The sequence below is a fragment of the Pundamilia nyererei genome, unplaced genomic scaffold, assembly GCF_000239375.1.
Source record: "Pundamilia nyererei isolate P.nyererei 1_Seehausen unplaced genomic scaffold, PunNye1.0 scaffold00331, whole genome shotgun sequence".
NCBI lineage: Eukaryota > Metazoa > Chordata > Actinopteri > Cichliformes > Cichlidae > Pundamilia > Pundamilia nyererei.
In genome coordinates, this window is record NW_005187732.1 from 256,897 (window position 1) to 270,842 (window position 13,946).

At 43.3% G+C, this 13,946-nt stretch overlaps 2 protein-coding genes across 4 annotated transcripts in view; one reads left to right on the top strand and one right to left on the bottom strand.

The window, feature by feature from the left end:
* Positions 1-2,829, top strand: part of paip2b (poly(A) binding protein interacting protein 2B) — a 13,348-nt gene extending 10,519 nt beyond the window's left edge. For both annotated transcript variants that reach the window (XM_005751878.1, XM_005751877.2), the window contains exons 2-4: positions 290-456; positions 972-1,154; positions 1,243-2,829. In XM_005751878.1, the coding sequence (XP_005751935.1) occupies positions 301-456; positions 972-1,154; positions 1,243-1,299 (396 nt within the window). In that variant the 5' untranslated portion in view covers positions 290-300 and the 3' untranslated portion in view covers positions 1,300-2,829. The remainder of the gene's footprint in view (positions 1-289; positions 457-971; positions 1,155-1,242) is intronic.
* Positions 2,830-9,766: 6,937 nt separating this feature from the next.
* nagk (N-acetylglucosamine kinase) lies at positions 9,767-12,483 on the bottom strand. Of its 2 annotated transcripts, XM_005751879.2 has the most exons (10): positions 12,383-12,483; positions 11,896-11,980; positions 11,613-11,711; positions 11,386-11,527; positions 10,969-11,079; positions 10,784-10,896; positions 10,616-10,703; positions 10,426-10,523; positions 10,264-10,342; positions 9,767-10,156 (listed from the first exon to the last, which is right to left on the bottom strand). In XM_005751879.2, the coding sequence occupies exons 1-10, from the start codon at positions 12,409-12,411 to the stop codon at positions 9,954-9,956; spliced, it is 1,047 nt and encodes a 348-aa protein (XP_005751936.1). In that variant the 5' UTR covers positions 12,412-12,483; the 3' UTR covers positions 9,767-9,953. The 2 variants fall into 2 exon arrangements, with proteins under 2 accessions (XP_005751936.1, XP_005751937.1); XM_005751880.2 differs by lacking the exon at positions 12,383-12,483 and having other exon boundaries at positions 11,874-11,927.
* Between the last annotated feature and the right edge of the window lie 1,463 nt (positions 12,484-13,946).

The window sequence follows — 13,946 nt, forward strand, 5'->3', positions numbered from 1 at the left end:
GAGATAGATTTTGGTAGCCCGACTGGAAAAATCGCTAGTCCCGGGACGTCGGGCTAGCGATTTTGCGAGCCCTGCTGATGGTCAATTCGATTTGGAATCCCAGGCTTAAATAATGGAGCCTTGATTTTAAATATGATAATGTAAACTAACAAGAATGAGACCCAGCTGTGGGCTAGCGAACGGGAGTTGCGCAGCTTTGCTCTTCGGTTGTCTGATTGCGTGCATACTGTAGCAGGATGATCCAGACTGTTCGCTGACAGTCACACCTGTGCCTTCTTGTTTCACACAGAGCCAGCTGAGATGAGCGGTCCAGAGGTGGCTAAGACACCAGGAGGCGGAGCTCCAGAAAAGGAAGGGAAAGAGCCGGTTGCCAATGGCCATGCGGGAGAAAACAATGACGCCAACCCGTTTGCTGAATACATGTGGATGGAGAATGAGGAGGAGTATAACAGACAGGTACATGTGACAAAAACGGATACTTGAACTCACTTTTTTTTTTTTTTTTTTTTTTTTTTCTAAACCTCACCATCCTGCAATCCCTCCACTCTTAATTTGAAAGTTTGATTCTGCCCTGAGCTGCTGGTGAAGTTGCTATTGAGACAACATAATGCTTTATTCACCCTCAGGATGAGAGGCTCACCTGAGAACAGGTGGATTTATTGCTCATTTATTTGTCAACAGTACTTGAAAAACAATGTTTTTGGATGATATGCTAATAAAAAGAATTATTAAAGATTAATTTAATGGTTAATTATTGGCAGACTCATACCCCTCTCCCCTGCCACCAATGAACTCTGATGCCTATGCTGCATCAGATACAAGGTTTCTTACCGAGAGTTGAGCATTTTTGTCAGCTTGTGACTTAAGCGTGAATTTGCAACGTCTGAACGTTTCCACGCCTTCACTTATTGTTCCACTTTACTGCTTATCTTATTATTTATCATTTCCTTTCCTGTGTCATTGTCTTGCAGGTAGAGGAGGAGCTGTTGGAGCAGGAATTCTTGGAGCGCTGCTTCCAGGAGATGTTGGAGGAGGAGGACCAGGATTGGTTCATCCCTTCGCGCGACCTCAACAACCAGGGGGTGGGGCAGCTGCAGCAGCAGCTCAACGGCCTGTCGGTCAGCGATCACCACAACAACCTGGAGGAAGTGGCGGTGAGTCAGATGCGTCTGATTGCGCTGCGCTCACTTTGTCGGTTCTTGATAAAATGAGTAATTTTATTCTGTTTCCTTCTCTCTGCAGAGGAAGAGCATCTTGAATCCTGAAGCAAAGGAGTTTGTCCCGGGGAAGAAATACTAGGAGTCCCCCTCACCCCCATGGAGCCTCAGCACGCACGCACACACATGCATAAACACACTCAGACACATGCACCAGTCCTCTCATATTCTCAGAGACTCTGGCGGCCACGGCCGCACACACGCTGATCCTCACACGCAAGCATGCACACGCACACACTTGAAGTCAGTGGCGTGCTGCCAGGCCCGATTGGGGGGTGGGGGGTTTTCTTTTCTTTTTTTTTTCTTCAATCTTTTTATTTCCTGTTTGTTTCTTGTAAACTGAGGGACATTGGGGATGGGTGGGAGAGGGGGTGTAGTACCAGCTCTGCCCTTCTGTGGGCGCTAGCTCATCATTGCATTTCACACCACGCTGTTGATGTTTACAGAGCATGCAGATCTCAGCAAGTCCCTTGAAAAATAGGCAGCTACTTGGGAGTGATGCCAAGACAAAGTCTAAATTCCAAAAGTTTAGTCTTTTTTTGTTTCAGTGTTAATTTGTGTCTAATTGGGTGAAAAACAAAAAACACACATTTCCAGCAGGTTGAAGGTTACTATGTTGCTGAGGTCAGAAGGATGAACATTTCAGGGGACTGCAGCGGGCTTCTGCCGTTGCTCTGTAAAGCCATCACAGTAACCCGTTAGCGTTTGCTCCTACGATGTCCTGTGACATCACGGCTCATGTTTATCTAAACGATGGATGGTTATTTGTATCTGCAGCGGCTCTGTTCCAAACCACGTGCAAACCCCTCAGCCCTCTCTCCCTGCCGGTTGAATCGATCCGAACGCTCATGGACGGGTGGCATCATGGAGAAGAACTTGTTTTCCCAATTTGTGTTGACATCCATGCTTATTTTTCATCAAGTATCCCAATCATGAGTTAAATAAAGGAGTTGAATAAAATTGTCAAACATCAAAGCTTTTTTTTTTTTTTTTTTTTTTTAATTTTTAAAAACTCAGTCATCTTTTTGTGTGTGCACAGCTTTAGTTCACGGCTCAGTTTTTGTAAGGTGTTCATCCTTTTTACGGGGGCGGGGGGTACTTGGTCTGGAACGCAGCCACTGCCTCTTTCTGTCAGCTTGGTTTGTTTAGGATCAGATCAAGTGTTCATATCCAAATCAGGTTTTTCAAATAGCATCTCATCCTTCCCCTTATTTTTCCTTCACATTTTTTGTTTTTGAGGATGAGGCTCTCTACTGGGTATAGTAGCCTGTGGTGTCCATTTAGTCCTGTTGGTAGGAGGAAACAAGTAGGGAGAGGTGATCGTATCGCCATGGGGATGGCAGTATGGAGGATGTGGCGGTCAGTATTTAATCCTTGCCGGTCTTGTCCTACCCTAGGAATCTGACTTTTTGTTTTGAGGAAGTTCTACTTTAAATCTTTTGTGGTCTAGAGTTCAAAGTGTCTCCCTGATGCGAGTATAATATCCATTAAATCGTGAGCCAGTAGGAAAAAGTTATATGTGACAATACTCTTCAGGAAATCCAGATTCCTATCACCAGTAATCCTGAATTGTTTCTTTTTTTCTTTCTCTGAATCTCAGCCATTTTGGCTTGAACATGGACGTAGTATTGTCCCAGGAAAAGTAAGATCTTGTGTATTTTTGTGGTAAGCAGAGATTATTTACATTGTGTTTCAAAGTATCTGACAGGTAGTGCTTCTGTCCACTCATGCTGCTTTCCGAGGTTTCTGTGAGAGACGGTGAAGCGTGGGTTTAAAGGGGAACTTCCTCAGTGTTGGACCACAGATGTCAAATGACACCCTGGTGACGCCGTTGGGAATGTCCGCCAGGTGGATTGTACAACATGAAATCATTTTTGGTGATTTTCATTTTCTTTTCTCTTTTTTTTTTTTTTTTTTTTTTTTAGTTGTGTGATAGAAGCCGTTAAAAAAAAAAAAAGAAAATAAATAAAAGTGTATGAATTTCAAGATAAACAAAAATGATGAAAAAAGTTGAATAAAGCAGCTAAAGACAAATGTTTTGTTTGCTTTTCTTTTTCTTTCCCCCTTTTCTCTTAATCTGTACACACACGTGACTTTTCCTGTGATAATTCTGAACAGTCCAAGAAAATCATATCGAAAATGTCTCACAGCTGAGTTCATTGTAAAGGTTCTTATTTCAAAGGTTCAGGACAATAGTCACTTTCTTTGTCTGTGAAGGTTCTCAGTCATCCAGGTCATCGTAGTCAAAGGAGCTTGCAAAGAAAAGAGTCTGGACTTCTTTAAGTTGCTTGAAGACGTTTCACCTCTCATCCGAGAAGCTTCTTCAGTTCTAAGGTCAAATGGTGGAGAAACCTAGTGGGAGTGACCCCCCACAGAGGGACAAAAGGACCCCCTGATGATCCTCTAATCGCCTGAGCCGAACTTTCTTTCAAGTCTGAGAGCGTGGAAGTTGGATCATAACACGGATCGATAAGTGAGGTCAACGTACGTGGCCAAGTTAATGGGAATGTGCCGATGAACTAAACACTCGAGAAGTCAGCGCTACAGGGAATACTGAATAAAATCAAGATTATTAAAGTTAGAATATAACATTTCAGTGGGAATTCACAGATAGTTATCGCTTCAAATGTCCGCTTCGCTCTTACTGTGAACTTCCTCGGGACGGCTCCGTGTGAGCTATCGTCCAAGATATTTATGAGTATTCGTATTCATTCCCTCTGGAGCTTTGGATCATATCACGGGATCTTTTTCAGCGTGTGGTTTTCATTATATTTCTGTTTATAAGTCCAGCTGTAGATGGATACCGCTGAAAATGAGCAGCTCCCAAATGTGCAGCGGTTGCTTGGTCAGCCACTATTAGCTTTTAATTGCTTAAAAATGATCATCATGTATCTAGACTGACTGTTTGGTAACAAATGGCCAGTTTTTGGTTACATAAGCACAAACCTTTCTACTAAAGCTGAGACGGCTTAAACAGCGACGCTCAACTCCAGAATATGTTCCACTGTCACTTACTCTCAGTCGTTTAAGCTTGTCTTTTATTTTTTGCACAAAGTACCTTGTCTAAGAATATATTTGTTTTGTTTTCGCATTCGAGGAGGCGGCTCACCATCAGTCTGTCTAGCATCAGCTTGATAAACGGTCATCTGATTGTTGCGTAAAGCTGTGCATGCCATTTGGCCTCACTGGAGAACCTGATCTCCTGGCCTTAAAGCAGACTGTCTGAGATCACCCGGAGATAACCTTTCACTTATAAACATGAGGACGTGGAGAATGCTTGATGCTGACCTTTGGTGGGCAAAACCATCTCAAATCACTCTGAGCCCTGCAGGCGTTAGGCAGGTTTGCAACTAAAGAGCAGCACAGAACAGTGATATCCAAGTAAATAAAAAATATAGATGCATAGGACGGTGCTACATTTCATCTTTGAACAAAGGGTTAATTCAACTGAAGTTCACAGTGTGGATCTGACAGCAGACTGGAGGAGTGACATCAGGATTACGTCTGCAGAAAAAGAGATGAAGGATTGGTTTTTGGTGACTATCCTGAAAATGAGCTCATGACTGTGTCGGTGCTCATTTCCAAAGCGAAACAGGAACAAAAGGAAGACGATCGAAATGTTAACAGACTAGAGGAGCCTGAAATCCAGGAATGTGAACGGCAAAGACTGCAAATCCCTCGATTTGTGTGCTGATATGAAGGAGCAGAGATATATGACCCCTGAAGTCACCACACCCTCTACATACAGCACCCAGGTGGAACCAAGGTCATTGCACAGGGACACTACTGTGTGCAGCACTATGAGTATGGATCATAAGAATGAAAAAGAGCTTAATTGGACTGTGCAGCTAGTTTTGCACCTAACCTAACAAATCCTCCTCTCCAGACCACTTGAAGCCCCTCTGCTTTAATAAAGTGCGACGAGTGAAAGCAGCTATTTTCTTCACAACTGTCCATTTTTACACGCTCACACAGCAGAGATGGGAATCACTAGACACCCTACAATATTGCTACGATAATTTACTCATGAAATGATATTACTGTGATGCTGAGCAGCCTTCCAGCTCTACAGGTGGGCCACAGGTTTTCAGGTTTCTTTCAGTTGGGAATGGTTGCCTTAGGAACCCCAGGAGCTCCAATCAGAATCATTAAATCTTATTCATCTCAGCAGAGACACTGAAGTTAGCATGGGGAATGATGGTTCGAATTTTTGTGGCATTTGTTAACATTTATTTAACTTAAAAAAAACCCCAAAAACTAAGTAAATCATCCACCACAGCTGTGTGGACACGTAAGCCTCTGCCCAGCACGAGGATGCCAGCAAGTTCACAGCTCACCGTCTTCCTGCCAGCAGATGGTTTACTGCTACGTTGCGACTCAGCTTTTGTGACCTCGGCGAGATAACCGAGATTCACGCACAAAAGCCTTGACCGCTATCTCCCTTTTCTGCGGAGGTGTTTGGACAAAGCAGCTCTACAACATTTCATACTAACATGCTGCACTTTAAGTCTAAATCAAAATACAAAAAATACATTTTTTTCTTAATGATCTGTATTGAGTCAAGATTCAGACTGTAGACCAGTGACAAGGTGGGCGATCAGAGAAGGCATCCTGCTGAGTCTAGGTGGAAATACACAAGATAAAGGGACAGACATGAGAACATAAACAGAATAAGCACAGGGCAAAAGCCTGCAAGTGTCAGGCTACTCACACAGAGCTTCCTTTGGCCACTCTGTATCTTAGAGCCATAGTTGAACTGGTACTCTGTTTGCGGCAGCTTCCTCCTAGTCTCTGTGCAGTAAGTTGCTGGCTGTACGTGGGCCTGAGGCAGGACGCTGCTCTGACAGATGGTTTTCAGCTCAAAGCACTCAGGTCCCCTTGCACAGCTGGGAGTAAGAAGAAAGGGGAGAAAGTGTCTGAAAATAGCACAGAGAGCGTGAGAGGACACGATGAAAAGGTGGAATTTGTGTCTGTGCCTCACCGGCTGCCCTGACCTAAAGAGTTCTGGAGGGAGGAGGCGCTCAAACCCCACAAGAAGGCACTCTTATCCCAGTGCTGGTCATCTAAATGGGAAGTTTCAAAGCACATTCATTCAAATACAGCTTCCTCTGCAATTTAGAGACTATATTTCACACCATGACTCAACAACAGTAACAACAATGTACTTCGATTTTGTCTTATTGTCTGCATATATATCGTTTACCAGTCTAACTATAATAGCATATATGTAAATCTCTGGTTTTAGACTGGTTTAAAATACTATTTTAAACAGGTTTTTTTACCCTTGGGTGTGCATGGTGTCATATAGCCCTGATTTGGTCGTCTCAGCCAAATGACCTGTTTGGGAGGGGCAGCCAATTAGAAGAAAGCTGGCTAAAAGAGAGGGTGAAGGGAGATAAACCTTCCTGTTTCACACAGTAGATGAACTGAGAGGTTACATCAAGTCCATCGTAGCGTAAAGAATGATCATTAGTAGTGGTGATGGAAAATAACCTAGTAGGCTAATTTTTTTTTTAAATTGAATTTTGCTTGTACACTTAAGCCCACAAACTAAGTGGGTTATACTCACAAGCTTTCCTAAAAGCATCTAGCCCATGGTCCATATTAAATGACTTAAATATAAGGCACGGGAGCCTGAATCGGGCCGGCAAATACTCCAGTTCGGCCCACTGGATGGCTTTGGAAAATGTAGAGGAGAACATAAGTTTTGGACTTTTAACTGTATTTTCATGCATTTTAGAGCTTTTGCTACAGATACAGTAATAGATTTCTGTAATTTTGCACATTTAATAGTTACAATTTGAGCCTAAAAAGTCGTGGTTACAAATGTCTCTCATTTGCTACACAAGAAATTCTTTATCACTTCAAAAAACGGGGGCATGAAGTTGAAATTGCACTTCTTTACTTATATCGAAACCTCAGAGATTAAATGTGTAGTTAAGCTTCTGTACACTGACACAAAGCGCAGTTTGACTGGCCTGGCACACATAAGATCAAGGTGAGTTTCACATCCCTGATTTATGGTCATAAAAATATGTTCTACCTTTGTTTGTGTCAACAGCAGACCAGCCTTGAGGAGGGCTGAGCAGGTGCTGCAGTCCACTTTCTCTCAGTAGATTTCTTAGAAAATCATTACAGCTGGACGGACCATCGGTGGAAGACAGCACAACCACACCTGAATGTGCACAAACAGCGAAAAGTGGGTTTCACTACATTCAGCCACGGATTCGGCTGCAGTTTGAAAACTCTACGAAACACGAACACGAGCGCTATTTTAGAAACCAGAACAACAAAGGCTTTGGTTTGACGGGTTTGTTACCTGGAGCTCAAGCACACAAACACCACATGAATCAAATCAAACAACAACAAAAAAGAAGCAATCTAACCTCCCTTGTAGACAATCTCAATCTTGGTATCGTTTGCCTCCTGCTGCTGCAACATGTTTGCTGTCAACAGAAGAAAGCTGAGTGTCTCTACACCTGCTGGCTACATGTTGAGTATGCATGCTTGCTTCAGAGAGAAACACACAAACAGTCCTTACCTTTTCCACCACATCCATCACAAACACGGCGCTGCTGACTTTCATCCTCTTGACCAAGGAAGAGCTCTGTCCCCCTGGCAACTCCTGCATCCAGTGTACCGCCAGGGCGGAGCCAACGCCCTGATTTGCCACGGAAACGGAAGGTGTGAGGATGCCAAATGAAGACATGAAGGCAGAAGGAGGAGGAGGCTGGGGGACAAAGCACAGCATGTGAGGGCCTGTGGTGGTGCTACTGCTAATGGAAGGAGTTTTAAAACCAACAGCCGGCCCACGTGGCTTCAAGGTTATTCTTTCAAAACAACAAACAAAAGAAAATGGACCTGTCGTGTCTTCATACGTGCACAAATTCATCCAACCTGTAATAAAGGAGCTCGCTCACCTCATCTCTGGAGTTCAGATGTTGGCACTGTTGAAACCATGAGTCTGGTCAGGGGAAAAAAAAACAAAACACAAACGGGCATTTTGGGGGGTTTAAATAGGAGTTTAGCTTGTTGTGATGGTCAGTCTGAGTGTATAATGTGAACAAACCTGACATCCTGACAGAAACAAGAGCTTGTTCAGCCACAGTATGCACGCTTCATATTTACTTTTTACTTACATAACCATGATGTCCTGAACTTGATGACCTCCAGGTGTTAATCACCTCATCACTAGAACTGATGTGTGGTTTTTATAGTATTGCACTGATAACCACTGATGCACTAATGTAGGTAGATGCTGATTTTTATCGTTTCTTTTAAATCATAACTCTGGATGCAACACTCCAAATTCGCCAAAAGATAAAGATAATAATTGTAGTTGTGCTTATATATCTCATAGACCTTATGCCAGCTTGTTTTGTTTTCACAGCTTGTTTGTGCTGCCCCCTGGTGGCCAAATAACAGGACTGCAAGTGAGGATTTCAATACGCGTTTCTCAATGTTATGAATTAAAAAACAAGGACAAAGCAGAAGCCTTGGTGGGGTCTTGCCACATTATTTAAAAGAAAAATAACAATTTGTTTGTCTGTTGTTTCCCACTGTTAGGTTAGACAATTAAGATCGGATCTTATTTCAAATTGAAATAAAAGTTTTAGTTTAATTCTCCTTTTATGTTGGACTTTTTAAACCTGTGAATTTCAGTTGAACAACAACATGTTGCTGCTGCACTCCAACTCCCCATCAAGCTACATATTTACCTTCCGGTGCTCCGATGGAAGCATGCTTGATGGTTTTTTTGGTTCCTCCTCGAGTAATCTTAGTGCTTCATCGCTGTATTAAAGCCAAACTGAAGACTAGAGACCGTCCAGCGTGTCTCTGAGTGAAAGCCAAATGTTTTTAATTGAATTTGTTTATTCCACTGAATTTTACTGTGGAATTACAGCCAATTGGTACAAACAGCTCCCTGCTTCAGGGGCTCAAATGTGAATGTATGTCACTGTAAGAAATCATTATTTTTTTAATACTTACTGTCATGTTTTAGGTACTTTTTTTTTTAAACTTTTCTTCTTCTATTGCTACATATTTGTCCTCAGGAGTTGAAATGCAGCTGGAGCTGGTTAAGCTGATCAAATCTGCGGCTCCCTAAAAAGTGGAATGCTCCACCTTTATATTAAAAAAATCTTCTGGGTTGCTGTTTTGCATCTGCACTGTCACAAAAAATGTTTGTTATTTGTTGGCCTGTTCCACTTTCATTGTGGTAGTTTCAGTTGTGGGTTTATAGCAACAGTTTCAAATTACACACTGGCATCGAAGTGCAGAGTGCAGAGGCCTCTCTGCGGAGCTTGCATGGTCTCCCAGTGTCTGCATGGGTTCTCTTGGGTAGTCAGATTCTCTTCCAAAGACACCGTTGGGCTGTTGGTTGATGCTAGATTGGCTGTAGGTGAGAATGTGAGTGTGGCTGTTTGCCTCTAAGTGTGACCCACCTCAGTGTTCTAAATGTGACACTAAACTAGATGAAATTTAGGTAAACACAATGAAGGAAAGCCCACATCAATCAGTCTAAAATGATCCACAACAATGCAAAGATCTTCTATAAATTCAACCTCATTTTTTATTATAAATCACAAATGCAAACGAGCATTAAAAAGTCTTTGCACAGTACGATAAAATTAACATGTGCATACTGAGATCTGACTCTTTAGTGTCAAAATCAAGTGCAAAACAATCACGTTAAAAATTTAAAAACTGGCCGGCAAGTCTTCCTGCAACTCATTCTCATGCGCTGCTGCTGAAGGTGTGTTGATAGAAGACTTTGGCATTGGCGGCATAATCCATGGCTATGGTAGCACCTGAATGCTGCGCTCCGAGGCCGGCGCCACCGAGCGCCGAGGACCGCTGCAAAATCAAAAGGCTGTAGCTGCAGAAATGACCCTTGTGCTTGTCAGATGATGCCAGTTTATCCAAGACTTCAGTGAAACCTGGGGAGAGACGGAGAATCTCAGACTTCTTCAGGATAGAAGCTACTCAGGCAGAGGAAGTGGATAAGTTGAAGGGTTTCATGATGAGGGTCCAAGGAGACACTGACCTGGCTTCAGGAGCTCCCAGCTCTTCCACACCGAGCCCACACACAGGATTGGCAGGCCGAGGTCGCCGCTCAATAGTGGCTGTCAGGAAAATAAAAGAAGACGTGACTCAGAGAAACGTGATCACAAACAGGTGACAGCACGTGACTGTGTGGGTGTGTTACCTCCTGCGCTGCAGGTAAGACTGCTTCTACATGTTTTGCCAGGACTCGTCCAGCTTCAGCAAACACATGCCGACAGAGAGCGTCCCCTGCCTCGGCACCTTTAACACACACACACACACAAAGTCTGACTTCTACCTTACCGCTTAATCTTTCACATTTCAAAGCAGACCAGGGAGTTACACCCTCCTACCTTCAGCCACCTTCTTGCAGAACCCTGCAAAATGAGACTTCTGGAAGTTTCTGTAGAGATGTGGCAGCATGCCCATCAGATCTGACACCTACGATAAACAGAGTTTTACCCATTAGACGGTATCGCTGTGTATGTCGACACATCTCTCCGAACTTTAGGGACTCTGACCTGGAAGTACCCCTCCATGGCTTTTCTAACATGCGTGGTGTCGTGAGGAGGAGCGACCAGTTTGTCTTTGCCGTCGAACACCGTCTTCACAGCCAGGTGAGCTATCCAGAAGGCTGGGAAGATGGACAGATAGCTCAGTCTGATCTATAAAGATATGAATAATTCACATATTCCCACATAGTTACCTGATCCCTCATCGCCCATCATGTGACCCCAGCCCCCACAGCCGATCTGCGAGCCATCAGGATTGACTAGTTTGCAGTTTGATCCGGTCCCTGATATCAGGACTATGCCCCCTGAAGACAAAGATCTTGATGATAACGCTGATATGCTGATACCATCAAGCCATAAAGCTCAGGGTCAGACAGTAAAGATGATACATAGAGCCACACCTAAAACAGTAAAGTATTAAACTGCGACCTGCTGTAACATTTTAGGCTAAGAGCAGCTCTTAAACACAAGTTATGTCAAATATTTAACAATCATACCGTAGGACAGTGTCATTGTGTTTGTTACATGAACACATTTATGGTTGGGGCAGCTCTGTCTTCCTGCTGAGGACTGGCTGCTGTATGAAGCGAGAACAGAAAATGGCAGCTTACCTCGATTGCTGGCCGTCGCCATGGCACCGATGGCGTCTGTGGTGATGAAGTAACGTTCGCTGAGGCTGGGGAACCGCTCCTTCATGAGAGCGATGAGTCTGTCGATGGCATCCTTCTGCTCGCCTCCGCTCAGAGACATGCCCTGCGTACGCAGATGCACACAAATCAGATGTTAGGGCTCACATTATTTCAATCAGCAACCTGCACCGGCACACAGCCAGACTGACCAGGGAGTATAACGGCGTGCCTGGATCCAGCCCCGCCTGGACCTTGGCTCTTTGGACCATGTCGTCGATGGTTGAGATACACTTGTCCACGCCGACCAGCTGTGAGAGACAAAAAGTGTTGCAAAATAAATGGAACTTGCTACAGTATAACACAATGTATTCACTCATAAGACAAGTATAAAGACAGTCTATTTAATGTGCAAACCCCTCATCCGGCCACCATCTGCCCCCTCTTTCCCCTTTCCAAATTTCTCCACCTGCCTCCATCAGCACTTCCGCTCACCCAGTGGTTGGTGGATGGTCCCGCCGTCTCTGCCAACACCTTCCCATCCCCTGACAACAACACTGCTTTGGAGTGCGTTCCTCCCCTAATAAGGAATTGACAAATACATGAACGGAGCTGCTAACCACCAAAGCAACTAGACATCACTATACAAGACCATTGTATGCATCTTCCCTGATAGAAACACACACACACACACAATTTAAATAGATCCACAAAAAAGGCTCCACAAACCTCATTTAGACAAATACGTATTTATAGCATACTTTAAAAAAAATAAATGATGACATTTTAACTGACAGAAACAGCCCACAAAAGAGAAGTGATCACGAGACACACATACTCGCGCACAGCCGTTAAGAAAACTCTTCACTTTCTAATTGACCTAAAAACTTGAATAAATGCCTGTAATACACACAAGCCTTACGTGACACTTCATCACAATAAACTTAGAAGAGTTTTACAGCTTATTTTAATTGATTCTCACCCCTCAACTCCGCCGAACACTCGCTCCATGTCTCAATTCCTGTTTTGGTCCGGGCAACAGCGCAGATATCGCGAGAGCAGAGGGTGAACGCCCCTCCAACCTGTAATTATGACTAATGACCAGTAGATGGCAGCAATGTCTTTCTATTTGAGAAATTCAGCAGCAGCCTAGGGCTACAATCATGAAACAAACCAGGGGCCTTCAAGGAGACAGATGCGAAAACAATATCAGGTAGAACACGAACAAACACGTGATGTACGCTACAATTAGATTCCCTACAGAGACGTTAAAAATAACATTTAGCAACAGCTCTTATCTCCCTTTAACAGTTACACGCGAGTGTTTGCATCCTGCAATAACTTACATGACGGTACTATTAGAGAGAAGCTGCATTGGCCTGATAGTGGCATCATGCCTCTGTAATGAGTGCATAAAGAAAATATGCACTCCGCCAGCATGTGAGGCAGTCTGCTGAAGTTTAAATAATAAGATGCAATGCAGGAGTACAGGGTTTTTTTTTTGACCTGTGAAGGAACACGAGCCAGCAAAAAAACCCCATTTTGCGTCTGAGTCATGGTTTAAACATCACGATTGAGCGATTTAGCGCCATTTGGCTGAAAACTGGGGCGCTGCAAGCCAGCAGGAGGCATCTGCAAAGCATTAATTTTGGGGGCCAGCTTCTCCTGCCAGCATAGCCTGCATCACTCACAATTCCTGTGATGTTTATGTAATTTAAGTATTTTAAGTGCTAATCTTGAGCTCTCAGAAAGCTGGGTGGTTTGAAATGAACAGTAACAGTCGCTTGTAAATGTATTTATGAACTTTTTATGGGATTTAATTTTGAACCAAAACCCAAATTTGTGTAATTGCCAAAAATACTCATCCCAAACTAATCAATCACCATATGAGTTCATCATATTTTTAATGAGCCACTAAAGCTTTCTATCACACATGTTACACAAGGTTGAGGAGGTGGGAGGAGAGAAGGAGATGAGCGGCTCCGTGAGCGTACCACGCTGCTCACTCCTTCAGATGAAGGGAGTGAGTTGCGACAAGTATAACGCATTTAATACAATACCGGTTGTTACTTATTATTTCAAAATAAACGTGCGCTACGGGCGAAAAAACTCAGTTTAACAGTAAAACTCATTTTTTCCCCCAAGTAAGAAAGCATGTATAAATATTCCCCGTGTTTTTCACACTTCCATGAATAATGATTCTTCATGGGTAATGTTGATCTTCCATGTTTTACAGAGAAAGCTCATAAATTGAGAAGTGAAATTTCCTGACTACAGATATTCTAGAGTTTCTTTTTTGGGGGGCTGGTGGATATCACTTTTAGAGGATCCTAGAATAAACATTTCCCCATTCCGGAGACTCGTCGGTTTCAAATTCACGATCAACATAAAGCACATTGTGAACTGATATGACAGCAAGTTTTTCAGTAAAGTCTACTGTCATAGGAGTTCAGCTCGTTTGTTTTACTTTGCCGTGTGTATACTAAAATAAAACTGTTTTAATTTAAAAACAATAATCATTTACACTTCTAATGAAGTATTCAACA

Excerpts from the sequence above, each read along its gene's own strand:
- nagk (XM_005751879.2), bottom strand. The coding sequence starts at position 12,411 with ATGGAGCGAGTGTTCGGCGGAGTTGAGGG. Across the intron at positions 11,528-11,612 it reads GCACGCCGTTATACTCCCTG|GGCATGTCTCTGAGCGGAGG; the intron begins GTCAGTCTGGCT and ends CTGCGTACGCAG. Across the intron at positions 10,157-10,263 it reads CTGGGAGCTCCTGAAGCCAG|GTTTCACTGAAGTCTTGGAT; the intron begins GTCAGTGTCTCC and ends GTCTCTCCCCAG.